This window comes from Pectinophora gossypiella, chromosome 21 (assembly GCF_024362695.1).
Source record: "Pectinophora gossypiella chromosome 21, ilPecGoss1.1, whole genome shotgun sequence".
NCBI classification, from domain to species: domain Eukaryota; kingdom Metazoa; phylum Arthropoda; class Insecta; order Lepidoptera; family Gelechiidae; genus Pectinophora; species Pectinophora gossypiella.
The window spans coordinates 2,898,702-2,926,009 of NC_065424.1; the positions used below are offsets into that span (position 1 = coordinate 2,898,702).

The following is a 27,308-nucleotide window of genomic DNA, read 5'->3' on the forward strand; positions in this document are numbered from 1 at the left end:
AATTTACACTGTAATTATGCAAATATCTATTCTTCCTATGTGCTCTTTACTCGGGCCGTATTACCGTATAAAGTTACCCCCTTTTAATATGTTATGTCTATTAGCATACTAAGTACACGTAGGACGGTAGATATAGGCATGGAGAATATACATTATACATGTATGAAATTACCTAGAAGAATATATATATCTACGATCAAACGAATACTAGAAATAAACAACAAATAGAAGTTTCTAGACCATCGCTACAAATGCTTTCACTATACAAACACAAATACCAATCTACCTTTCAAATAAACTATTAAAAGATTAAAGCGTGTACCAGCCAATGTGAAAACGCCAGGGCTGTAACCAGGATGTCTCAAATAAAAGATAATAGAATTTCGATATATCAAACACGATAAATTCCAGCCAATTTTGAAACAAACATAACTTTGGATCCTGTAGCAGCCCTGGGTTGTACCTAGTCTTGCATTTGGCAACTTAGATGATTAAGAGCTGAATAACAAGTCTGATATCGTCCCTTAGCTTACAACACCGCTCAAGTCGAAAATTGGCGGTTTTTACATTTTAATGCCATTGGATGAAGAAGAAAATAAAGGTTAAAATAAAGTAAATCGTCAAAATAAGTATAAATAATTATTTATTAACCGCTAACTAGAGTATGTATTAAGTAGCAATAAAAAAATCTACAGATATTTTAAATAAGACATTTTTTTTCGTCTCCTGTAAAGTTGGTAAAAATGACTTAAGCGGTGTTGTAAGCTAAGGGACGATATGCTGTTTTTTCGTTTCGTCTGTATTTCGGATATACATGTTTTCTTCAGTGTATGTGCTACACACTGAAGAAAATGAATAAACTAATGAATCATTGATGATTGGACACTTAATAAGACACGACGAATTTATTAAAAACGTCATAGAACAAGCTACAAGGAAAGAGAGGAAGGGAAAGACCAAAAACAGCTTAAATTTGGAACAGATTAAAGGGAAAATGGACGTCGTGTCTTATAAGGAAGTGAAAGAATTGGCATTTGATAGACAAGAATGGATACACCGAAAAGAGCGTAGCTCTTAATAATGTTGATGTGTTGTGGACGTTGCGGACCGGGAAACGAGAGTTTGTATGTAAGCGTCATACCTTGGATATTCCATACGAAAATCCTTATCGTGTGACATCTAACGCATGAAACCCCACGAGGATTTATAAGGAGAATTTATATTATACCACATTTCCGGTCCGCCTGTGTGTATCAAGTTCTAATCTGTCATTGGCAGTTTTGCATCTGGTACCAGCTTCTTCGTTCATTTTTTTTTCGATGCCCGATGGGTGACCAATTACAGTTTGAAAAAGCGTACTTGTGAACGACGAATCTCCTTCTATTTCATAACTGGACGAACTTTAATTCTAAAGAGAACAGCACATCAGGATATAATGGAAGTGATGGTGGAATACTGGTGTGCCGATGGACTATTCATCCTCATAGATGGGGGGCGTCTCTTCTAACGGGTGGCGGTGCTTCGCCCCGGAGTCGGGCAGCCTGCCCGCCAGCGACGACTTCATCTCGTGCTGCCAACAGAGGACAATCGGATATTATCCGACATCTCACGACGACACGATTTACGCACTACACGATCCAAGGCCGAGAATTACTAATAGTAGAAAATTCCTTGGAGATATCGAAGGACGGATGCTTTTCGAAGGTAATCTTGGCTCTAACTTAACCTAACCTGTATTGGACAGGCAGTCGCTTCTGTAAAATCTTCAGGTTAGCTAGGCGGACCTTCTTTTACTTCTAGTATTGTGTGGGTTGTGAGGTGGATTACCAACCTCATCAACACTGGTGTCAGGGTTTATTGAAAGGAGGCCTGTGCCCAGCAGTGGGACGTATACAGGGTGTTAGGGACATCGTAACGAAAACTTTGAGGGATGATTGAGACCATGATTCTGAGTTGATATCAAGTAGTATTTACCTTTGCAAAAGTATAGAATTGAAAATAATTAAAAAAAACATGCGGAAAATTCCACTTGATATCAACTCAGAATCATCGTCTGAATCATCCCCTTCAGTATTCGTTACGGTGTCACTAACACCCATACCTACTTGTATGGCTATCGTATGTACTTGTGCGGGGTGTAAGTGACATCGTAACGAATACTGAGGGGGATGATTCAGCTGATTATTCTGAGTTAATATCAAGTGGAATTTTCCATCGCAAAAGTATAGAATTGAAAATAATTAAAAATAAAACTAATAAAATCATGAATTGCGACGGAAAATTCCACTTGATATCAACTCAGAATCATGGTCTGAATCATTCCCCGGAGTATTCGTTACGATGTCACTAACACCCTGTATAGGCGGTTTATGATGATCATAAGGGGAAGATGATAGTATGCGACTCACTACGAAGTGTCGGCAGAGTCGCGCGAACTGTCCGCAGTCGAGCTCCACTGGCTCGGCTCTCTTGCCTCCACTCCAGTCACGACTGAAGGTGATCTGTGACGTCACCAGCGCGGCCAGCGTGAGCACCCACACCAGGACTAATAAGTTCCTGTACACAATTTTTTTAATGTATCATAGAATCAAAATACAATCTAGCCTACAAGCTAATAAGCAATTTATCTTTAACCTAAACATTTTTACTATAAATAATTAAAACACATAATAACGGGTTCTTACATACAAACATAAACTCACGCCCGTAATCCCAAATGGGGTGGGCAGAGCCACAAGTAATCAAAGACAACTTGCAGCCACTGTTGATACGAAGTCCTAAGATGGATTATGATGAACCTTATGGTGATAAGGGATCAGCCTATCGCCCATAACATTAGTCCATCATGTTAGAGGACGCAATCCCTCTGTCGGTTTTTACGACATGCCCGGGAAGACAAGCAGCTGAACGTGTTCTATGTTTTTTATTTGCTCCCAGAACAGCATAGAAGCAGGGGTTCGGGGTTCTTACCGCGTTTAAATCAGGGATATGAGACTCACGATATTTCGACACTGTTGCAAGTGCCATGAAGTGGTCAGAACCTGTTATTATGTGTTTTAATTATGTATTAACCGCGTAAACCTAAAACAATGTACTACAAATAAAATATTTTTTTCCTAAGAGTGATTAATCTTAGATTTATTTAAGAGGAAGACACTTTGTTCACGTGTTCTATACACAAATAACATAAGCTCACCTCTATAGCTAATCAGAGGTATCCATCGCAAAATGCACTAAGTACCCACACCGTGAGGTTTCTAACGGCCTCCGTGGTCCAGTCGTTGAGCGTTCGGCTCACGATCCGGAGGCCCCGGGTTCGAATCTCGTTGGGGACATATCACAAAAATCACTTTGTGATCCCTAGTTTGGTTAGGACATTACAGGCTAATCACCTGATTGTTCGAAAGTAAGAAGATCAGTGCTTCGGAAGTACTTACTGTTGTAAGTGTGTAGTTGTTACATGAGCCATGTCAGGGGCCTTTGACGGCTCAGTAATAACCTTGACACAAGGGTTGATGAGGTTGGTATTTCAGGTCACAACCCACACGATATAAAAGACCGGGCTTTCTGTTACTTCGCGAAATTACGGTAAGTAGTATTTATTTATATTTGATTGGACGGCTGGCATCCGCTTGTCAACTGTTTACTAGGCTAGTTTCCAACGAGTCAAATCCAAGGACCATTGCTCAAATCAGTTACTTTTTACTAAACGTCAAAAAATATGGAATTTGTATGAAAAAGCAACATATGACGTCATAGACAAACGTGACAATATTTCGCGATTATTATTATATTGTTCGTTATTAAAATTCATAAATAAGTCAAATACTTCTAATAATTCAGATCTGTCTTTATTTAGTAATCAGAATTTCATAATTTATCTTTGACCTAGGAATCTACCCAATTATGTATTTACAGCAGTTGGGTAAATAAGTTTAATTGTGCATGTCTATTGTGGGTAGGTACTAATAACCTGCTAACACTAGTTAAGACTTGTGTTACTTACCTTTATGGATTATGTCTAAAATAAAACTATTTATTCATTACTGTCTCCGAAACGGCCTCTGTGGTTCAGTGGTTGAGCATTAGGCCCACAATCCCGAGGTCACGGGTTCGAATCCCGGTGGGGAAATATCACAAAAAACACACGTTAGGAGCCTCGGTTTGGTTAGACACCTTAAGTAAAGATGATCCGTGCTTCGGAAGGCACGTTAAGCCCTTGGTTCCGGTTACTACTTACTGATGTAAGCACGTATTCATTACATGAGTCATGTCAGGGCCTTTGGCGGGTCAATAATAACCCTGACACCAGGGCTGATGAGGTTGGCAATCCACCTCACAACCCACACGATAAACGAAGATAGAAGATTGATTTACTATCTGCCAACTTTTGTCCCACTGCTTATTACTATTTCTATACCTAGTTACATGTCTAGTACATTCTACTAACTTCGACTATTATCAATGACCATTCAGATCATTGACTGACATGGGGGAATCGAAGCTATTCATCTAAAAAGCAATATCGCAATTTGACGTTTTGCGCATATAAAAAAGAATGTCAAATAGCAATATTGGTTTTTCAGATGTTTTTTTAACCCCCCTGAATAACCGACTGTGTAATAAAAAAAATACCAACCAAAAATATAAACTATACTTCGCCACGACGAACATGGACAACTTCGTTAAACAACACACACATTTTGCGGCTACCAAAAACAAAAGCCTTCTCACAATTCGCTGCCCTATCCACCCCTATGAGGATCACAGGCGTTGTTAAGTATGTCCAAATTAGGACAGAACCATCTCTCAAGATTCAATTTAAAAAAATGATTTAAGTAAATATTTACAGTACACTCATTTTTTAAATCTAATGCAATATAATTTTTTAAATCTAATGCAATATTTTAACACTTTTCAAAAATAGAAATACATCTACCTATATTTCAATTTAATAGTCAAATCAAATATACTTTATTGCACAGAAATAAATTTCAACCATCAGACATAACACATGAATACAGTACAATTTGGGCGGCCTTATTGCTCTAGAGCAATTTCTTCCAGGCAACCACCAAAAGGAAACAAACATTTACAAACAACTTGGATGCGGGATGGTGCAACAAAGAAATAAATACCTAAAATTAAAGCTGAAGTTGATATAATAAATATACACACGGCAAATTGCCACAAACACATTTGAAACAACTCCAAAAAACACACTTAACTCACATAAACAAATGAAACCCAGTAAACTACCACTTTCAAGTACAAAATCAAATCTCAATCTTGACTCACCGTCCGCTCACAGGCATCACGTATCCTCAGCACCACACCACCACCGATGCCACAACACAATGTCCATCCGGCGCCATCCGTCCTTTATATACCGCCACCTGAGCGTTGCGCATCGCACAACTAGGGACTAACGCCTACTCGATCTTTTCAACCTGTATTTACAGGTATTTTAAAACTAGCTTAAACCCGCGGCTACGCTCGCCTTAAATTCTAGGTAACACGGTTCCCCTTTTCTATTGTACGATAAGGTGCAAAAGTCCAATCAGTTTCTTGCAAAGTAATGAATCCTCTTCGAATGAACAGCCTCCGTGGTCTAGTGGTTAGAGCGTTAGGCTCATGATCTGGAGGTCCGGGTTCGATTCCCGATGGGCACATTGTCGAAATCACTTTGTGAGACTGTCCTTTGTTTGGCAAGGACTTTTCAGGCTTGAATCACCTGATTGTCCGAAAAAGTAAGATAATTCCGTGCTTCGGAGGGCACGTTAAGCCGTAGGTCCCGGCTATTAGCCGTAAAAACACCACCAACCCGCAGTGGAGCAGTGTGGTGGAGTATGCTCCATACCCCCTCCGGTTGGTTGAGAAGAGGCCTGTGCCCAGCAGTGAGACGTATATAGGTAGTTTATGTAATGAATTAACTGGTTGCGCTTAAGACCTGGTTACATGTCGTTTCTGTAATAGACCAAAACCACCTACAAAAACATTCTTAAAATTATGACAACTAATGGTTCATAATTTCACCACTGTTTACAAATAATTCGCTGGGCTCAGTGACTGCACTTTTGCTCTTCGATTGTACCAATTTTTAGCTTCCGCGAAAAGTCCGATATAAAATTTCACCCCCTGAAAAAATAAGCACGTTTTTTTGTTAGTCACAAATAGTCCGCATAGGTACCAATTATTAGCTTTCTACCTTGGGAATTGCGGAATGCTCCAAACAAACTTCCACCCCCCGTTTTAGGGAAGTGGGGGGTTAAAAACAGACAAAAAATAGCCTATGTCACTCTCCATCACTTCAACTATCTCCACTTGAAAAGTCACGTCAATACGTCATTCCGTTTTGCCGTGAAAGACGGACAAATAAAAAGATAGACACACACATATACTTTATATTAGTGTGGGGACGAACAATATTTTTGCGTCTACACTGGATTGGAAGCGAATAATAAACAGAATGCGTTCAGCTGCTTTGCTTGAAAAGGATTGAGACCATTGTATGGGCAACGGGTGCCGCCTGTGAGTTTTGAGTGTTGCTATTTAGCAGTAAGCGCGCCTAATGCGCTTATTTTATCAGTTCGTATGTGCCTTATATGTTATTTGTGCAATATGGAATTAATGATTGACTGAATTTGGTTTCCAACATTTGGGAATAGCATTCATGGTCTAGTGGTCACGAGCTGGAGGTCCGGGTTCGATTCTCTACGTGGACATTGTCGAAATCACTTTGTGAGATTGTCCTTTGGTAAGGAATTTTCAGGCTTGAATCGCCTGATTGTCTGAAAAAAAAGATGATTCCGTGGTTTTCAGAGGGTACGTTAAACCATTGGTCTCGGCTATTAGGCATAAAAATATCTCCACTAACCCGCAGTGGAGCAGCGTGTTGGAGTAAGCTCCATACTCACTCCAGTTGATTGAGGGCTGTGCTCAGCAGTGGGACGTATAATAGTCTATGTTATGTGAGTTTTGGGATAATTCTTAATCTGGAATGGAAAAAATACATTTCTTACCTATGCATGAAATAATAAGTAACCCAGGTAGAAAGCTTGACTCTCATTGTGAAGTAGCAGGTCCGCATCCTTTATGCTTTATATTTAAGACTTTCGAATTTATGCTTAGATCACAAATTATTATCACGTGCTCAGCGGTAAAGGAAAACATCGTGAGGAAATCCACATTTCTGAGAAATGCGTGTCGGAAGTATGTGACCTAACCTATATTGGGCTGGTTTTCCCTTTGCGGGTTGGAAGGTCAGACAGGCAGTCGCTTCTGTAAAAAACCGGACCGGTCTAATATTCAGGTTCGGTAAGCGAACCCTGTGAAAAACGGGATAATTCTAGGGGGATGGTGCTCAGCGGTAAAGGAAAACATTGTGAGGAAACCAAGAAATATTTATGTTTCCGAGGTAGGTATGTGACTTAACTTATGGGCTGGTTTTTCCTTAGGAGGTTGTAAATAGCAGATTGGTTAAATGGTAGCGGGCCCTAATTATTTTACAGATTTTTTGAATCAAAAGAAACTTAATTTAGATGACGATTTTTTTAAAAGAACGTCCAGGGCCCTGTGCCGAGGTTTTTCTTGCAGCTTCTTTTCCCCGGCTATACAGGTTGTGAGAAGCTGCAGTAGTTTTAGGCGGATGAGACGTTCGTTATGTAAAAATTGACGATTCAAAGTGTAATTATGTTACCTATTGAATAAAGATATTTTTTGAATTTGAATTGAATTGGCCTTATCGCTTCAAGCAATCCCTCAAAAGATAAAGATGAAGATATTTTTTTTATTATGTATAAATTTAGGTACAGTAATACTTAGTTGCAGTTATAGTTGCAAATTACGTCTCACTAAATGTTGCCTTTGCAGGCATATCAGAAAGATTAATGACCAAGTGAAGATGAATTAATTACACCTTCTTGTGTCCTTATTCACATGCGGGCGATCAATGCTTGCTGTCAGTCTATATCTATCTACCCAAGTATACACATATTAGCACATGTATAACGGCCCCCGCGGTCCAGTGGTTGAGAGTTGGGCTCACGATCCGGAGGTCCCGGGTTCGAATTATTGATTGACAGAGTTTTGGTTTCCAACATTTGGGAACAGCCTCTGTGGTCTAGTGGTTAGAGCATTAGGATCTGTAGGTCCGGGGTCGATTCCCGATGGGGACATTGTCGAAATCACTTTGTGAGACTGTCCTTTGTAAGGACTTTTCTGGCTTGAATCACCTGATTGTCTAAAAAAGTAAGATGATTCCGTGCTTTGGAGGGCACGTCAAGCCGTTGGTCCCGGCTATTAGACGTAAAAACACCTCCACCAAATCTCGGTGGAGAAGCGTGGTGGAGTATGCTTCATACCCATTCCGGTTGATTGAAGCCTGTTCCCAGCAGTAGAAGGTAGATAGGCTGTTTATGTTATGTGTTTAAATAAGTAGATATATGAAATACGTACGAGGAATGCCCTTGCCTAGATATATGTTTTATGTAAGTATGTTGTACATTTAAATAATCCCACATAGATACATGCGATCATCGAACGTCCTTTCAATACGGGCCCTACAACATCTCACAAACAAATTCACAATTGGACATCTTTTGCAATTCTTTGATGGTTTAACCTTTGTGGTGTGGGAGCGCACAGGTGGCTGTCCACCCCGCATTGTGCTCGGGACAATTTATGAATACATACCATCCTATTGTACATTATCGAGAAATATGTCCAGAATCGAATGGGTTTAATATAGTGTCTTTGTGGATTAAAGGGGGGCTCGTAGAATAGTGTGGAACCCTTTTGATCTGCATTTATGTGAAAAGGAAAACTGATCTTATTTAAGGTTAAGCTCGTTTGAATGGCGCGCTGCTTTTTTATATTGCATATTTACTGATCGTAGAATAAACAATATTTATGCATGGAATACCATACAGAATAATAAACTACTGAATAATAATAAAAACGTTTATTTTGAAAGAAAGAGTCTTCTTCTTGTCTTGTGGTGTCAGGGTTATTACTGAGGCGCCAAAGGCCCCTGACATGGCTCATGTAACGACTACATACCTACATCAGTAAGTATTAACCGCAACCAACGGCTTAGTATGCTTTCCGGACCACGGATCATCTTAATTTCGGACAATCAGGTGATCAGCCTGTAATGTCCTAACCAAATTAGGGATCACAAAGTGATTTTTGTGATATGTCCCCACTGGGATTCGAACCCGGGGCCTCCGGATCGTGAGCCCCACGCTTTACCATTGGACCACGGCGGTCATTATATTTGAATAATAAGATTACGGAGTAGTATGTGCGGATTTGTTGCTCAAAACCATTTTCTGCCAAGCCATTCCGTTACATACAGGATGGTAGCCCCTGCAGCGGTGTGCTTAGCAACCCAGAGCAGTTGTGTATTCGTGTGATTGCTAAATAAACTCTCGCAGGAGTTAATTCATAAATTCGGTGGTTGGTTAGTAGTGTGGTTGTTTTGTTCTTATGTAGTACCTATGTATTAGATAAAGTTATTACATAAACACCAAGGGGCCATAACGACGCTTTATAGCATCGAATAAGGAATAATACTGCGTATAGAACGGCAACTCTCCGCTCCCCACCAAAGTCCGAGCTAGGTTTACCTCACCCCCCCCTTGAACATAGTTTAGACTTGAACAGTATGGTGTCAAACTTCACACACACAGATGCGCGTGTATGTAACGTCAATTTGTGGTGTCTGTGTAAAACGAGGTTGTTTGTATGAAGTGAAAATCGAACACCCTTCTGAAAAAATCACATTCGGAAAACACGCCAGTTAATTTCTTCTTCTCTTCTTCTAATCCTTTTATCTGTTTGGATGTAGGGCTCGAAAAACAGATTTCCACTCCTCGCGACTTTTGCGATCTCTGCAGCTTGGTCCCGTGACATGTCGAGAGTTTTTAAATTCCCGGGCAACCGAGGGTCGCCTGGTCTCTTTGGGCCACCCCCTTTTGCGTTTTCCACGCGCACACACATTACACTTGACCTCTTTGCGTAAATACTTATCTTTACGTGTTATACTAGGTATATGATATAGTCTAGAGCGCATATCAGCGAACGTCCATCAGTTGCTTGTTTCAAAGCTAAATTAAAACAGCATTGTCAATCACACAATGTTAGTTAGTTAGTAAGTTAGTGGGCTCTGCTTTCCGCATTTAGACTCTAAGATGGTCCATTATGCGTGTAATTGTTGACTACGTAAGCCAACGTAACTCCTTCCAGAAGCTCAGAAGCCTCCTGGGGATTTCACAGGCTTCGCGGAGCGACCCCATTCCTTTGATAATTTTTACCCGTTGTGCTGACACTCCCGTGGATTCTAGGATTACATGGGGGGCAGTTACTTCTGCATCCAGACAGCCTCTACAAAGTAAGCTGTCCGTTATCCCCAAATTAAACACAATGTCTAATATAACGGGTGTAAGTGACATCGTAACGAAAACTTCGAGGGATGATTCAGACCATGATTCTGAGTTAATAGCAAGTGGAATTTCCCGTCGCAAAATTTATGTTTATTTGTGTTTATTTAAATTATTTTCTATTCTATACTTTTGCGATGGAAAATTCCACTTGATGTTAATTTAGAATCATGAGCTCATTACGATAGGATGTCACTTACACCCTGTGTGTTTTATGTATATTATTATATATAATACTATGTAACACTTGCTTTTATTTATAGGTATATGTATAATATTTGTATGTTTGTTTTATTTCTGCACTTTGTGCCTTCTCGCTTTCATTGACCTCTCACACCATGCGGAGTCGGCTGGAAGATCTCTGCAAGTCTTTTAGAGATAAGTAGACCTTTTGTACCTATTTTTATTTTTGTCATTATCAACTATCTCTTCTTCTATCGTGTGGGTTGTGAGGTGAATTACCAACCCCATCAACCCTGGTGTCAGGGTTATTATTGCCCCGCCATAGGCCCCTGACATGGCTCATGTAACGACTACTTACTTGCAACTATCAACTATGTTATTGTGTACTTATAATAAATAGTTAATAATCTAGACCTCATCTAGACAGATCGTCTATATGCGGGACAAGGATAGTATAAGGTTAAATGTATTCGACTAGTTAAAACAATTATAGGTACTTATACCTAAAATTGTATAATCTAAATAGGGAGAGTCATGAGCAATATAATGTACCCACTTCAGGACTCTGTCGCACTAACACATTTGACATTTAGTGAGACTTACAGTTCAATTTGTCTAAAAAGTTAATGTGACATGGTACCAAAGTGTATACATATTATTATTAATGCTCGTGACCGTACTAGATTGGTCCCGATTCTTGCAGGCACCTCATAATTTTCCAAATTTTATTTTAAGTTACACCCGTCATTTTCTTATCCGCCGAAAAGGAAAAGGAACGGGAGCTTGACAACTGTTAAGTTTACGATAAAACGAATGAATAACCCTGGCGAATTAAGCAGGCATCTCGCTGAATGCAACCTGTTTCATTCTGTCGGGTTATTAGCCAATACAACATTTCGGAATGGCTTTCTATAGGTTTGGCTTTCTATATGCATAAAATTGACGTGTGTTCCAAAAATTGTATGCCTGTGGATTGATTACCCGTCCATTTCCTTTTCGACGGATAAGAAAATGACGGGTATAACTTAAAACAAAATTAGATGGTGTGTACAGTCATGAGCAATATAATGTACCCACTTTAGGACTCTGTCGCACTAACACATTTGACATTTAGTGAGACTTACAGTTCAATTTGTCAAAAAAAGTTAATGCGACATGGAACTTAATGCTCGTGACCGTACTGGAATCAGCACCATTATTAATAAATGTTTTCCTTGGTATAAATCAGGAAATTTCATCATCATCGTCATCACCAGCCCATTAACGTCCCCACTGCTGGGGCACGGGCCTTCCCTATGGATGGATAGGGAGATCGGGCCTTTAACCACCACGCGGGCCCAGTGCGGATTGGTGGTTATTAACGACTACTTATGCAGCCGGGACCAACGGCTTAACGTGCCTTCCGAAGCACGGAGAAGCTCGAGATGAAAACTTTTTTTTTTGTGGTCACCCATCCTATGACCGGCCTTTGCGAAAGTTGCTTTTTTAACTTCAACAATCGCAGACCGAGCGCGTTTACCGCTGCGCCACCGAGCTCCTCCTCAGGAAATTTCACTTGATATCAAATCGTGGGCCACATCAACCCCCTCAGTATTCGCTACGGTGTCACTAACATCACTTTTACACGGACACTACACATTGACGTCTGACGCCCAGGGGGGTGAGGTAAACCTAGCTCAGCTGCTGTCGGGGAGCGGAGAGTTGCCAGTCTATACGTAGTAATTTTCCTCTGCGATTAAATTCACGAGTTGTAGAAAGATAAGGTGACCAATAAATGTTTTTGTTTCCTTTGATAATTGTATTAATTGTAATGTTTTGATTTGATTACGAAGAATGAGTTCAACATGTTGATAGTTTTGTGAGGGTGAACTGAACGGTTACATCAGCTATAAACTGTAAGCTATATATAAAGTAAGTACTAGAAAACATCGCGACACAATATGTTTACATGACGAAGTCTCAGTTGCATGTAACTTTGGCAAACGACTAAAGATAATTCAGCCAACTTCAAAATCTGTCTAATAAAAAGTAGGTAAGACTTTTTTAAATAGGTACAATGTTATAAATATAGGAATCTAAATAATATTTCTAACAATAGGTAAATAAGAAAGTTTGTTATCAATTTGATATCAACTTAAAAAAATCAGTTTGATTTCTTTTTATCTTTCATTTTTATTGTACGAACTTGTTTACTTTTTATCATTATTTTTTATACAAATAAGTACCTACCTACTTTTATTACAACTAGTTTACTTCATCGTCATTAATTTAAGAGCCACGCTCTTGTAGGTGTATTCTCCATGCTACTTTAATCACCAACTACCTACTTATCCAACCAATTTTATCATGAAGAGGAGCAACCAGTTTCATAAAAAACTTATCGCTTACTTTTACATCTTTACTGGCCCCGATTCCTGCAGACACCGCCTAATTTTATTTTAAGTTATATCCGTCATTTTCATATCCGTCGAAAAGGAAAGGGACGGATGATTCACAGCTCTTAATTTTAGGAACAATGAGTAAATGAACGTGTCAGGTTATTGACTGATGTAAAATTTTTAGACGGTTGGTTTAGATTTGTGCTTAAAATTGACGTGTGTTCCATAAATTTTATGCTTGTCGATTACCCGTCCCTTTCCTTTTCGGCGGATAAGAAAATGACAGATATAACTTAAAATAAAATTAGATGGTATTTACAGGAATTAGCACCATTGTTGCTTATTTGAATATATTTACGTACTTAGGTACTTACTTACTTATAAACCTTGATACTTAACACACCTCCTGCATCGCGACGCCACCTCGCATAGATAAATTCGACATCTCCGCGTCGACGATTGACTACAGTGATAATACGAGAGCCGCTTACGTATAAATATTTGTATCCACACAGAATACATAATAGTTCGTATCAGTACAGTCGTCGGTATAGCGACCGCTGCACGTACAGCACGTGTATATGGGAGACCAACCGTGCACTGATTTCTCTGCAGTTGACTGACCGTCGTAATAAGGTAAGCGATTATTTTATCCTTCACTGAAAGTACCTACCTACTTGTAGTGTTGTGCACAAAATATTACAGAATACTTTGCTCGAGTATGAGCTTGCCAAGTAAGTTTTTAAATACTTTTCGCGGTTAAAAAAACTATAATATAAATTACCTATTTAAAAAGTAGGGTTGTGTTAAGTTATTTTTAGTATGTATAAGTAGGTACTAATGCGTGCGTTGTGGGTTACTAGTATGTATATACAATTATGGTTGTTGGGGTTATTCGTAACCCTGACACCACGGTTGTTGAGGTTGGTTGCTGACGTCACAACCCACATGAGAGAAGAAATTATTGTGATTAAAATTACTGGAGGTCTTTGCCCGGGGCGTACGCATGTGCGTATACAAGATGTTTATGTAAGAACAAATAAAAATGGATAAATGGATTTACGCATGCGCGTATAATACGTAGTTACGGTGCAGTATTCCTAGGTAGATTAATGTAAGAAACTCGATTCTCAGTTAACCTGCCCTGCAAAGAAATGGCCTAACAACTTACATACCTGCATACTTACGCAACAACAAAGATGATCTCACAATTCCGAATTACAAGCGGTTACAACTTTGGGCTCACGACCCGGAGGTACCGGGTTCGAATCCCGGAGGAGACATATGAAAAAACACTTTTGTTATCCCTAGGTTGGTTAGTTTGTTGGTGACAAAACAGCGTAAGTAGAATTTGGTGCTAATTCCTGACACCATCTAATTTTAAGTTATATCTGTCATTTTCTTATCCACCGAAAAGGAAAGGGATGGATGTTCGACAGCTGTTATTAAAATTAATGAATGACCGGGGCGAAACAAATAGGTATATCGCTGGTACACAACCAGCAATTCATCTAAAAAGCAATATTGCTATTTGACATTAGTTTGCATTGCGCACTTGCTTTTATATGCGCAAATGTCAAATTGCATTATTATTTTTTTAGATGAATGCTTCGATGTGTACTTTTTTACCCCCAGGAATTAGCGCCATTGCCACCTTCTAGATAGATTACTTAGGCAGAATTGAACCAATACCTACGTATTTTAAGTAGTAATTACGTATTCGCCCGCGCCGCGACGATGCGATTATTACGTTGACATTTACAAACGAGATTTCAGACTTGTTCTACCCGGGTGGGTCCAACCAGAAACGTCAGGACCAAAACTGACAAGTTTTATTTTTAGTTAAAGAAGGCGTGTCGTTAATTACAATCAAGGCTGACGATTGTGCTTCCTTTGTCCATCATGTTTCTTTATAAAAATGCAAACTTCTTCCATCGATCTTGCAACTAAAAAAGTTAAGTGATATGGAATGGTTCTTTTTTCAAATTCTCTTATTTTTTTTGGAAAGAATTTAAAATAAATAAAATTGTTTATTTCTTTACTGTATGGTACCTACATGAAGGTAACAAGGTTTGGAGTCCACTTCACTTTAGGTATATACCGTTTTGAACAATAACATATATTTATATAAAAATTAACCATTCATAGTTTAACTATATAACCCACTGAATGAAGATAATTTTGTTCTCTACGGACTATTTTACATAATCAACCACGCTCCCGAGGCAGTTTATAAAAATAAAATGCATTTATTTCAGGTAGGCACCCATATTGTAAGATATAATTATGTCCCATATATTAAAATTAAAAATAATAATAATAATGAAATAAAGTTAAAAATTATTAAAATCAAAACTAAAATTAAAATCATATTTATTAAAATGAAAAATTAATTAATATTGAGTTAAAAACATATATAGTAATAAAATCCATTTAGAGTTTAAGAGTCCTAAATTCACACGACTGGTAATCGAACCCGAAAGAATATGCTTGTGTAAGTGGTCTTTCTGCTCTCTGCTCTTCCATAGCCAGTATACCTACAAGTCCGCACCTACTTTAATTATTATTATAAGGTATTCTGATAGTTTTTTTTTCAAGAGCAAAATAAAAACATTGGGTTTTAAAAGTACTGCCAGTCTTACAACTTACGTGTATAAGGGTGCGAATTCCTGCAGACGCCATCTTTTTAAATTTGTTTCAGGAAAAACAATTTCTTTTTTGGTTTAGAGAATACTTTAATATAAAATACCTTAATTATAATTAGGTTTTTTAATGTCCCGTTACTGACGCTTGACGCACAACTGGCTGAAAACTGTGATTGCCATTTATATTATATAATTAAGTAGATACAGATCACGTGGTTCATCAGACTTAGTGGACGATAGTCTGTGTGTCGTGCGTGAGTCGTGACTTTTAGTCCGCAGTAAGCACAACATCGATAAACGATGACAATATTGTCCAATTGTTTCAAAGTTGGCTTAAAAAAAGAACCACTAGATGAGGGTTATGGACTGGTTTTTTTTTCAAATTCTTTTATTTTTTCGAAACGAATTTAAAGTAAAATATACTGGTTTATTTCTTTACTGTAGGTATGATATATGAAGGTACACTGTGTCACTGTAAATTAGATATTAACCCCTACGTGCAAAGTTATTTATCGATAAACACTTTGGAATTTATGTATATACCTACAGGGTGTTAGTGACATCGTAACGAAAACTTTGAGGGATGATTCAGACCATGATTCTGAGTTGATATCAAGTGATTTTTCCGGGACATATCACAAAAATCACTTTGTGATCCCTAGTTTGGTTAAGACATTACAGGCTGATCACCTGATTGTCCGAAAAAGTAAGATGATTCCGTGCTTCGGAGGGCACGTTAAGCCGTTGGTCCCGGCTATTAGCCGTAAAAACACCTCCACCAACCCGCAGTGGAGCAGCGTGGTGGAATATGCTCCATACCCCCTCCGGTTGATTGAAGGGAGGCCTGTGCCCAGCAGTGGGACGTATATAGGCTGGTTATGTTTTTATGTATGTCCTCTTGTCTATGTCAATTTGTCAAAAAAATATAATGTCATATTGTCCCCATTACTAACTTACACAGAGTAGTATGTGTGACGTCATGGTTTATCTAAGGTCGCACAGTGGGGCTTCTTGCCTTTAATAACATCATGTCCACAACAACACGGTATGTACCCGGTGCTATATTTAGATACATTGAAGTTCTCTTATAGTCCTATTTGTCCGGCCAAGTATTTCATGCCATTTGTTGCAAAACAAACAAAAAAAAAGAATTCATCTCGAGCTCCTCCGTGCTTCGGAAGGCACGTTAAGCCGTTGCCGTTGGTCCCGGCTGCATTAGCAGTCGTTAATAACCATCAATCCGCACTGGGCCCGCGTGATGGTTTAAGGCCCGATCTCCCTATCCATCCATAGGGAAGGCCCAGCAGTGGGGACGTTAATGGGCTGATGATGATGATGATGATGTTGCAAATCTACAATAAGGCACGTCAAAAAAGTTCTTTTATGTGAGCCGTGGTAGCAGGAGCGAATCCAGTTTTTAAGTCAGAGGGGGGGTCACCAGGTCGCGGACAACCTATCTCCGTAGAGAATTAAATAAAATTGCAGCCACCCATGACCCAATCTGGCGCCCAGGGCGGGGCATGGGGAACCGCCATGTCCCCCCCCCTGGATCCGTCCGTGTGTGGTACCTCAGTTGGATTGGAAGAACGCTCGACTCTTACTGCGAGGTGAGCGCTTCGTCCAATAGCCGTTTGACGTCCATCTACGTAGCTAGAATTCGTATCGTTTAATGGTCCAAGCGCTTGATATAATTCTGCGGCGCAGTTGTCATGCACACCCGGCAGGACAGTCTAGAACCAATGATTTTCGTCAATGAGTTTCAGCCTACAGTTTATTCCTTATTCTATGCTACAGTGATGATTTAGGTACCGACATCATATCTCTCAGCCCCATGAAGGATTAGCGTGGAGTTATAAATAAAAAAAAATAACATAAAAAAACATTTACTTCAGGCGATACGCATAAAAAGTTAACTCACATACAGACAGGTAGAAAAGCACAAGTAAGTTAACACAAATGTGCGTAGTATCATTGTTGGTAGCTCCTGATGACGCGGCGTGACGCGTGCGTCTGCGCATTATGCGGAGATATTACAAGATAACCCGTTTGAATTTGTCGCATACCTGATACCGACCATAACAAGATGTTACACGTCAACGAAGCAATTTCTTTAGGAATATTTATGTTCTTTCTTTTGACGCGACTTATTGTAGATTTGCAGCCAATAGCATTAGTACGTCTGTTAGTTAGATACTTGTCTGTGAGTCTAAAAAAATAAATAATATTTATAGTTTTAGATGGCCCGGATTCCTGCAGACACCTCCTAATTTTACTTTAAGTTATACCAGTCATTTTCTTATCCACCGAAAAGGAAAAATGATGAAGAATTTTTTTAGGCCTGAAGGTGCTCAGTTAGGCTAGCTGTAAACAAGTATTTTACCACGAAAACAGAATACGTAGATATCTACTCGTTTTGATAAGATAAGCCAAATAAATATAAAACAATGATTAATATCACGTGACAACATCGACATATTATAAAATCTGACAACATGGCAACAATATACTCGTATTTGTTAAACTGTATATAAGATTCGTATCTATTTCTTCTATTACTTTTCCTTGGTGTACTTGAGAATTTTCCAGCTATCTAAATCTAAAGTGACACTCATAAAATATGATATAAATATAGGTAAACATGTTTTTGCAAATCAACCTCGCTTTATCTCGATATTCATATCGAAGGTTTACAAATTGTTCCATCCCGGACACAAATATTATAATAAGCTATTTGACAAGGCTAATAGCCGGGACCAACGGCTTAACGTGCCTTCCGAAGCACGGAGGAGCTGGAGATGAAAACTTTTTTTTTGTTTGTTTTGCAACAAATGGCATGAAATACTTGGCCGGACAAATAGGTATGTAAGAGAACTTCAATGTATCTAAATATAGCACCGGGTACATACCGTGTTGTTGTGGACATGATGTTATTAAAGGCAAGAAGCCCCACTGTGCACCTTAGATAAACCATGACGTCACACATACTACTCTGTGTAAGTTAGTAATGGGGACAATATGACATTATATTTTTTTGACAAATTGACATAGACAAGAGGACATACATAAAAACATAACCAGCCTATATACGTCCCACTGCTGGGCACAGGCCTCCCTTCAATCAACCGGAGGGGGTATGGAGCATACTCCACCACGCTGCTCCAATGCGGGTTGGTGGAGGTGTTTTTACGGCTAATAGCCGGGACCAACGGCTTAACGTGCCCTCCGAAGCACGGAATCATCTTACTATTTCAGACAATCAGGTGATTAAAGCCTGAAAAGTTTACCAAACAAAGGACAGTCTCACAAAGTGATTTCGACAATGTCCCCATCGGGAATCGAACCCGGACCTCCAGATCATGAGCCTGACGCTCTAACCGCTAGACCACAGAGGCTGTTCATTTACGATCCCAGAAGAATACGTATAATGATTCAACCGCCCAGTGCAATTGCTAAGACTTTGTTATCAGTGACTGGTGGTATGATGATCGATTGGTACAACAATATAAACCTACAAAGAGAAAAAAAATAAATTGAAAAAAACTGACCCGAACTGAACTCTTCTCTTCTTATCGTGTGGGTTATGAGGTAGAATACCAACCTCATCAACCCTGGTGTCAGCGGGCTTTTCTGTTAATAATATTAGACAGCCAAATTACAGAATTGTATAACAAAATTCTTCTTCTTCTATCGTGTGGGTTGTGACGTGAATTACCAACCCCAACAACCCTAGTGTCAGGGTTATTATTGAGCCGCCAAAGGCCCCTGACATGGCTCATGTAACGACTACTTACTTACATCAGTAAGTAGTAACCGGGACCAACGGCTTAACGAGCGTTCCGAAGCACGGATTATCTTACTTTTTGGACAATCGATATGTCCCCACCGGGATTCGAACCCGGGACCTCCGGATCATGAGCCCAACGCTCAACCACGGACCACGGAGGTCGTATAACAAAATTGTATGTTTGTTTTTAAAACGTCTACTGTACTATGCCGAGGTTTTTCTTGCGGCTACTTTTCCTTAGATATAAGTATGGTTATGAGAAGCTGCAGTAGTCTTAAGTAGACGAGACGTTCGTTATGTAAAAATTGACGATTCAAAGTGTAGCCCTATGTTACCAACTGAATAAAGATAATTTTAAATTTGCATTAACGTCTAACGGGCATACAATCAGATGACTTTTCAAATGTCAACTAAGTACTAAATCAAATTCATTAAGTTATAAAAAAGAAAAGGATGTTAAACTCTCGCAATTTTAATATTAGCTTTATGAATTTCGCAATTAAGTCCTCTTCTAATACACAAGACATATTTAGCAAAGAAAAGTGTTTAAAGCCGGCTACACACCTTCAGTTTTAACTGTATAGATTTAACTGTAAGATCTAACTGTTCAGTTAAAACTGATGTTCTTAGTGCCTACACACGATAGTTTTTTTCAGTTCAAATAATCTGTTCTCGCAAGTCGCACGTTCTCGGAATAAACATGACTTCATCGGATGATGTTGTGGCAATAATTGGACTATTGTGCATTTTGAAAAATAGAAAACAAAGAAGGAAAAAAATTTGGTGTAAACATTGGTTATTACTGAGACAACAGTATACGCATAATAATTTATTGAAAGAACTCAGATTTTCTCCAGATGATTATAATAATTATTTAAGAATGAATGAAGAAACTTATTTGCATTTGCTTAATTTAGTCACACACAAAATAATGAAACAGAATACGTGCTCACTCGACGACACTTGGGCAAAACTGACGAAACTGCGCAGTTTTCGACTACACACTCTCAGTTTGAACTGTACAGTTCCAACTGTACAGATTTATCTATTCATATTTTGATTAGATCTCAGTTAAACTGTACAGTTCAACTGTTTGTTCTACACACCTAACGATTTATCTGTACAGTTCGACTGTACAGTTACAACGCACAGTTAAAACTGAAGGTGTGTAGCCGGCCTAATGAGCAAAATATAGACATTTTATACCTTTTTCTTTAAATTTGGTATAACTGAATATTGTCAACGAGAGAGATAGATAAATAAACAGTACATCTTTATAACTTGGGTAGGTACTTACACTTAGGATTTAAGTCATCGGACAATGGTGTTGAAAAATATAGAAGGTATTCTAGAGTGAAAAAACCAGTCTGTTGTTTAATTAACATAATATCACGCCTGTAACCCCGAAGGGCGCCGTCCATTAATCATGTGATGATTTTTTGACATTTTTAACCCCCTCCCATGTAACACCAAGGGGGAGGGCCCTGGTGATACATGGTGAGGTTCAAGACTACACCTATCCTATATCACGTGTATTTTTTACTACCTACCAAAATAATTGCACGAAACGCCGCTTTTCGGTTCAGTATCGCGCGTTTGCCGAAAAAATAAATACTCGTGATATATTAATACACCCCCTCCCCCTTATGACATTTCGTGTTTTTTTTTGAAGTTCTTTTGTCAATTAGTGTAAGGTACAATTACGAAAATTGTTATGGAAGAACGGAGTCACCTAATACAAGCATATCTATGCTTAAAAGGTGGCTCGAAACCCAGTATAAACTATGTACCAAAAGATACTGCAATAAACTTTTTTATTTTATTTTAATTTTTTTTATTTCATGGACCGCTCTCCTCCTCTCGAGCCTCGCATGATTATTGGACGGCCCCAAGGGGTTGGCAGAGGTGTTCACTACTGTCACGGATCGAATAATTTTAATGGGCTCCATAATTATTATTAACAATAAGATGATTACCTAAATACATGCATTATACCTTATTAATGAACTGTTCATTAGTGTTCATAAAGAACAAGTATTTTGCATAACGTCTTTGATGTTCATGTGAACCAGACGACTGTTATAGTGTTTTTTTTTATTTATTTCAGGACACAGACAAGCTAAGGGATACTCGAAAGAAACAAAAATGGTGTTCTTCCTCACGAGGTTTACCAAAAAGTAAGTGGATCGTTTTGTATTATTCTATTTTGTGTAATTCCAGTCTTGAATATGTATATAGCTCATAATATATATTTTTATTTATTAATACTATCAATTATGATTTAACCCCTTGGCATACTACTGATTTTCATTTAGTACTTTGTTAACCTTACTTATTTATATATTTTTTTGTTTAAACAATTCACGGCACGGTTTTTTGTTGGCACGTTCAATTCATTTATTACTAATTATAAGCGTAATATGGGTACTGGCAGAATATCAGTGTTGGTGAGAGTGGGTACTCGTACCATACTCTTAGCAACAATATGCTGAGTCAGTCCCATTTCCCTGGGCAGTGTTAGCTACTAGTCACAAATTGTTAAACTTAATTTATGTAAATGCTTTAGTAACCTTCACTGTTCTGGGAATAAAGTTATTCTATTCTATTCTATTCTATAGGGTGGGTGCGACATCGTAACGTAAAGTAGCGTCCAAAGAGAAAAATCGCAAAACAAAAACGTGACTCGGACGCGACTTGAACCCGCAGCACTTGTCAAGCCGGGAGGAGCGTGTTACGTTAACTATTACACATCCGGGTCCTCCTCCTGTCCATGCAAAACTAAAAAACTCAAAAAAAAAATATATTTTTTTTGTCTTTGTGAGTTTCCCTCAGCATGGGTAAGTGTTATGAAAACAAAAACCATAAGTACCTAGTTTCTCTCCCGCGACAATAGTTTAGTTCTCGAATCGCCGCGTAATTTTCCTCTGCCGTGTTTATCGGCGCACACGCAGATAGGCGGGTCAGGCGGAGGCACGGCCGCACACCCCCTTGCATCATTCCTTATCTGTGGACTTGGATCCGTGGCAGTGACTCCATATCGCTACATGTACCTACTGTACGCTGTACGCTGTTACACGTTTTTGCTTGCGAAATTCAGCTGGTTCTTATTTTAATAAATTATTTTTGTGTTTTTTTTAACGTGACTTATTGTAGATTTGCCGCGAATGGCATTACTTGGCCGGAGAAATGGCGAGCGCTGAGGACTCTCATCCGGTACAAAAATTAAGACAACAGGCCTGAGGGTGCCCCGTTTTTTTTTTATTTTTGTTAACAACTCGTTATCACATTCTCATGTGATTTTCTTCCACAAAACCTCAAAGCGTAACGTACTAATTTACCCCGATACCGACACCGCCGGCGTGGTCGACGATTTCCTTCAATCAGCGCTTATCGCTATCGACCCACTAGGGTCGATTAATTCTTTCAAATATTTTTCCTCTCAGACGACGCCCTGAGCCGAGGTTCGCGACCAACTGGGCACCCTCAGGTCTGTTGTCTTAAACGTTGTACCGGATGAGAGCCTTCAGCGCTCCCCATTTGTACGGCCAAGTAGTTAATGCCATCTGCGGCAAATCTACAATAAGTCACGTCAAAAAATAATTAACGTATTCATTTTAATCCGGGTCTATTGTGAGGTTTTGTGAACAAAAATTATAAAAAAATGCACTTACGAAGTTTTCACTACTTACCTATAAGCCGTATGTTGGTCCGGTATGACCCAGATACCGACCCCGGCGTAGTCGATCTTTTCCTCTTTGAGTGCTTATTCTCCACGAAGGTCCGATTCCCTCAAATAATCCATTCAAACGACGCTCTAAGCCTAAGTTCGCGCCCACCAAGTCCTTGTCTTCATTTTTTTATGGACGGGAGCTCTCGGCGCTCCCGGCCAAGTTCTATAAATCACGTCAAAGCTGCCACGGTATAATAAAGCAAAACAGCAGAAGTATTTGTTTATTATTCTTCTTCTATCGTGTGGGTTGTGAGGTGGATTGTCAACCCCATCAAACCTGGCGTCAGGTTTATTATTGAGCCGCCATAGGCCCCTGACATGACTCGATTACGTACTTACATCAGTAAGTAATAGCACGGATCATCTTACTTTTGGACAATCAGATGATCAAACTGTAATGTCCTAACCAAACTAGGGATCACAAAGTGATTTTTGTGATTTGTCCCCACCGGGATTTGAAACCGGGACCTCCGGATCGTGAGCACAACGCTCAACCATTGGACCACGGAGGCCGTTATTTGTTTATTAAGTACTTACTTATTATACATATAATATGACAATGGCACTTGCAACAGTGTTGAAATATCGGGAGTCTCATATCCCCGATTAACGCGGTAAGAACCCGGAATTATGTGTTTTACCGCGTAAACCTCAAACAATGTATTTGTTTATTATTCTGTTGCTAATAAACTGTTATTTTTACACACATCCGTAACAGGGGGCCTGGCATTTATCTTTTATTTACTCATACAAGTAGTATCCAAAGAGATTAGACATACTTAACTATATTTATCATAGTAATCCGTTATATACCTGCGCTTAATTGATAGGTACCTATTTACAACTGTTGGCACAGTGATAGTGGTTTTTGGATAACGAACTGTATAATTATACTTACCTATACAGGGTGTTAGTGGCATCGGAACCAATACTTTGCGGAAACATTCAGACCATGAGTAGGTATTCTGCTTTTTTTAATTATTTTCAGTTCCATACTTTTCCGACGGAAAATTCCACTTGATATCAACTCAAAAGTTGAAACTCAACGTAAAGTTTTCGTTACGATGTCACTAGCTAACACTCTGTATAATGTAACTTGTTTGTTAAGGACTTTGCAGGCTTGTATCACCTTAAGTAAGATGATTCTGAACTTCGGACGGCACGTTAAGCCGTTGATCCCGGCTATTAGCTGTAAAAACACCTCCACTAACCCACAATGGAGCAGCCTGTTGATTGAGGAGAGGCCCGTCAGTGGGACGTATATAGGCTGTTTATGTTACAACTTATAACCTATATTATCTATATAATCGCTCATCGTTATGTGACGGCTGAGTGATTTTATAAAACTATTAGTATAGATTAAGGATATATTTCTTTACTCGTCAATTCAAGGACTTTTTGGCGGGAACGGAAACGGGACTGTTGCTTTCTTCATGAACAATCTAAATAATCAATACGAAGTGGTATTTTGTGGTTAGTGATCGCATTAAGTTAGTCAGAAAACATTCGCGATAGTGTTTATTAAATCGGAATATTCAATAAACAAAGTGTACCTATCTATTTTCGCTTCGTGCCAACAAGTCGCTTCATAACTCGAAAGTTTATGCGGACTTTTGAGTTAATTCGTTTGGGGTTCGGAGTAGGAGTCAGCTCCGAGGGTGGGGACTTAGGTTTCATCATTCATCGTCATCACCTTTCATCATTTCATTATTCATCATTAAGAAAAAACATACATAAGACATGGCTGTATGGGTATAGTTTTCCTTGCTCTTCGGGGAAAACCAAAACAAAAAAAAATCGTCAATGCAATACAATTTGTTATTCAACTTGATTACCAATTCAAAACAATATCGATGAAAGTAATGATTATATTCTCTACACAAACCAGGGACAATATTGCAATTTGACATCTTCGCATATAAAAGTAAGTGCGCAATGCAAACAACTGTCAAATAGCAGTATTGCTTTCTTAGATGAATTGCTTCGATGTGGCCATTTTAATCCCCCAAGGTTTCCAGGATTTGTGCCCGGTTAATGGGACTTAGACATAACTTGCGAGGAGCTACAGGCCTGATACTATGTTATGTTACGTTAAAATAGAGTAGTGTTGAATGTTTACCTTGACTATTGCCTAAATAGAGGCTCAAATTAGCTTCCAAACGTTTTTTCGATTCTGCTCCGCACCACCCAAATCCCTGGTAGTTGCGGCTTCCGAATACATCCCGCTTAGGGACGGTACTGAAAAGTATCGACGTCCGAAGGACGTAATATACGATCCCGACGACCCGATTACCATAGAGGCAGCTAATCAGCTCGCGACACCAAACACTTCAGGACCCCGATACCGACCCCGCCGGCGTGGTCGACGATTTCCCTCATTCAGCGCTTATCGCTATCGACCCACTAGGGTCGATTAATTCTTTCAAATATTTTACCTCTCAGACGACGCCCTGAGCCGAGGTTCGCGCCCAACTGGGCACCCCCAGGCCTGTTGTCTTAAACGTTGTACCGGGTGAGAGCCTTCAGCGCTCCCCATTTGTCCGGCCAAGTAGTTAATGCCATCTGCGGCAAATCTACAATAAGTCACGTCAAAAAAAAAAGCCTAAATAGTTAATTCATACGTACCTCAATAGTCCAAGCTCTTTGCTCTGTTCTATACGGGCTCGGCTGGTAGACTAATTTAATAATTCTAATCGTCATTCACGTTATAAAAAGTAATATCAGTTTATCACTTTACTGAACAGGTCGCGACCCCAACTATCTGCCTCATTAGTTGTGAAGTTCCTCGATTAATTTCTCTATAGAATCCTTATTTATTTTACAACTTAATTAAAATTATTATACTTAGTAGTAAGCGGATCTAATTATTACAAGCTGCAGACAGACCGTGGCCTCTGATCTTATTAAAAATTACAACAATTAGTGGAATCGTTAGTAAATATTTACAATACTTACGTACTTAATTGTTGTTGATTTCCTTTTAAGATTTTGCAAGTAAACACACGACACACGAAATTTGCACTAAGTTGTTTGTTTTGGCGGGAAGAAGAGAGGAATGGCGATTAATCCACCGACAAGAGCGCAGCTCTTAAATAGAGAGAGAGATAATGTTTTATAACCTGTGTCTTATCTAATGAGGGCCTTTTCAGACTTAAAGAAAGTAAAATTTATTATAAAGGGACACCACAGTTACAAATATAAAAAAACCACGGAATAACACATAACTTACAAAAAAAAAAACGCAAGAAAAACAACTTACTTACACAAGAGAGTACAAATACATAGACAGTAAACATTAAGGCAAATTGTAATTTTGTGTATGGACTGGTGGTGTCCTTTATAAAAGAGCCTCACTCAGCATCCACAGACAGTGATGTACTTACCGTTTCCACGAATGTTGTTCCCACTTTGGAAACGTTACCAGTAGTAAATAGGTGCAAAACTTATGTAAAAAGCGCCTTATAACCTAACCTAACCTTTAGGCGGATAAGGCCAGAGTACAAGAAAGAATAATTTGAAAAAGAAAACCAGCCAGTGTCCATAATATTAAAAGAGTTTCTATAACGGGAACACTCCCACTTTGGAAACATTCCCGAGAAAGGCAAATCACTGAATGGGTGAATATCAAAATGTGTCAAGTTTGGTGGCGACTGTCATATATTTTTTCGTGAAAAATTGGGGAAATTGGGAAAATTAGGAATTGAAAAATTCCTTTTTCATGTCGGAACCGAGGATCCTTTTGGATCTTTTTCATGTCGGAACCCAATTTTTCACGAAAAAATAATATGAAATTTGAAACTCAAAACTTGAAACTCTGAGATTCACCCGAACACGCAAGTTAATATATTTTACGCCAAATTAGATGTTTAGGTACACAAGTCCATAGAATAAGGAATAATACTACCAGGGGAGTTAAAATGGCCACATCGAAGCAATTCATCTAAGAAAGCAATATTGCTATTTGACATTTATGTGCATTGTTTTTACAATAAGACGCCCATTGACATTCAGAATTTGCCTTTCAACTGTTTTAAGACAGTAGTTAAACAAAAACTTTACAAAAAAAGGTATTATAAAGTTAGTGATTATTTAGAAGATATGAATGCATGGGATTAACTGTCTGAGAACTGATATTAGGCAGCTAAA

At 38.9% G+C, this 27,308-nt stretch overlaps 2 protein-coding genes and 1 long non-coding RNA gene across 6 annotated transcripts in view; 2 read left to right on the forward strand and 1 right to left on the reverse strand.

The window, feature by feature from the left end:
* Positions 1-779: 779 nt before the first annotated feature.
* LOC126376739 (uncharacterized) lies at positions 780-26,060 on the reverse strand. Of its 4 annotated transcripts, none has more exons than XM_050024303.1 (4): positions 25,788-25,827; positions 25,598-25,724; positions 2,409-2,556; positions 780-1,570 (listed from the first exon to the last, which is right to left on the reverse strand). In XM_050024303.1, exons 2-4 carry the CDS (start codon positions 25,696-25,698, stop codon positions 1,472-1,474), a joined length of 348 nt encoding a protein of 115 aa, XP_049880260.1. In that variant the 5' UTR covers positions 25,699-25,724; positions 25,788-25,827; the 3' UTR covers positions 780-1,471. The 4 variants fall into 4 exon arrangements, 2 of the variants coding, with proteins under 2 accessions (XP_049880260.1, XP_049880261.1); XM_050024304.1 differs by lacking the exons at positions 25,598-25,724; positions 25,788-25,827 and adding exons at positions 5,299-6,138; positions 6,878-6,952; XR_007567742.1 differs by lacking the exons at positions 780-1,570; positions 2,409-2,556; positions 25,598-25,724 and adding an exon at positions 21,810-22,436 and having other exon boundaries at positions 25,788-26,060.
* Positions 13,512-27,308, forward strand: part of LOC126376532 (phosphoenolpyruvate carboxykinase [GTP]-like) — a 33,300-nt gene continuing 19,503 nt past the window's right edge. The window contains exons 1-2 of the mRNA XM_050023988.1: positions 13,512-13,639; positions 21,540-21,609. Coding sequence (XP_049879945.1) covers positions 21,578-21,609 — 32 coding nt within the window. The 5' untranslated portion in view covers positions 13,512-13,639; positions 21,540-21,577. The remainder of the gene's footprint in view (positions 13,640-21,539; positions 21,610-27,308) is intronic.
* Positions 22,511-25,738, forward strand: LOC126376782 (uncharacterized). The gene is made up of 2 exons (XR_007567764.1): positions 22,511-22,919; positions 25,649-25,738. It is a non-coding gene; the product is annotated as an uncharacterized LOC126376782 (long non-coding RNA).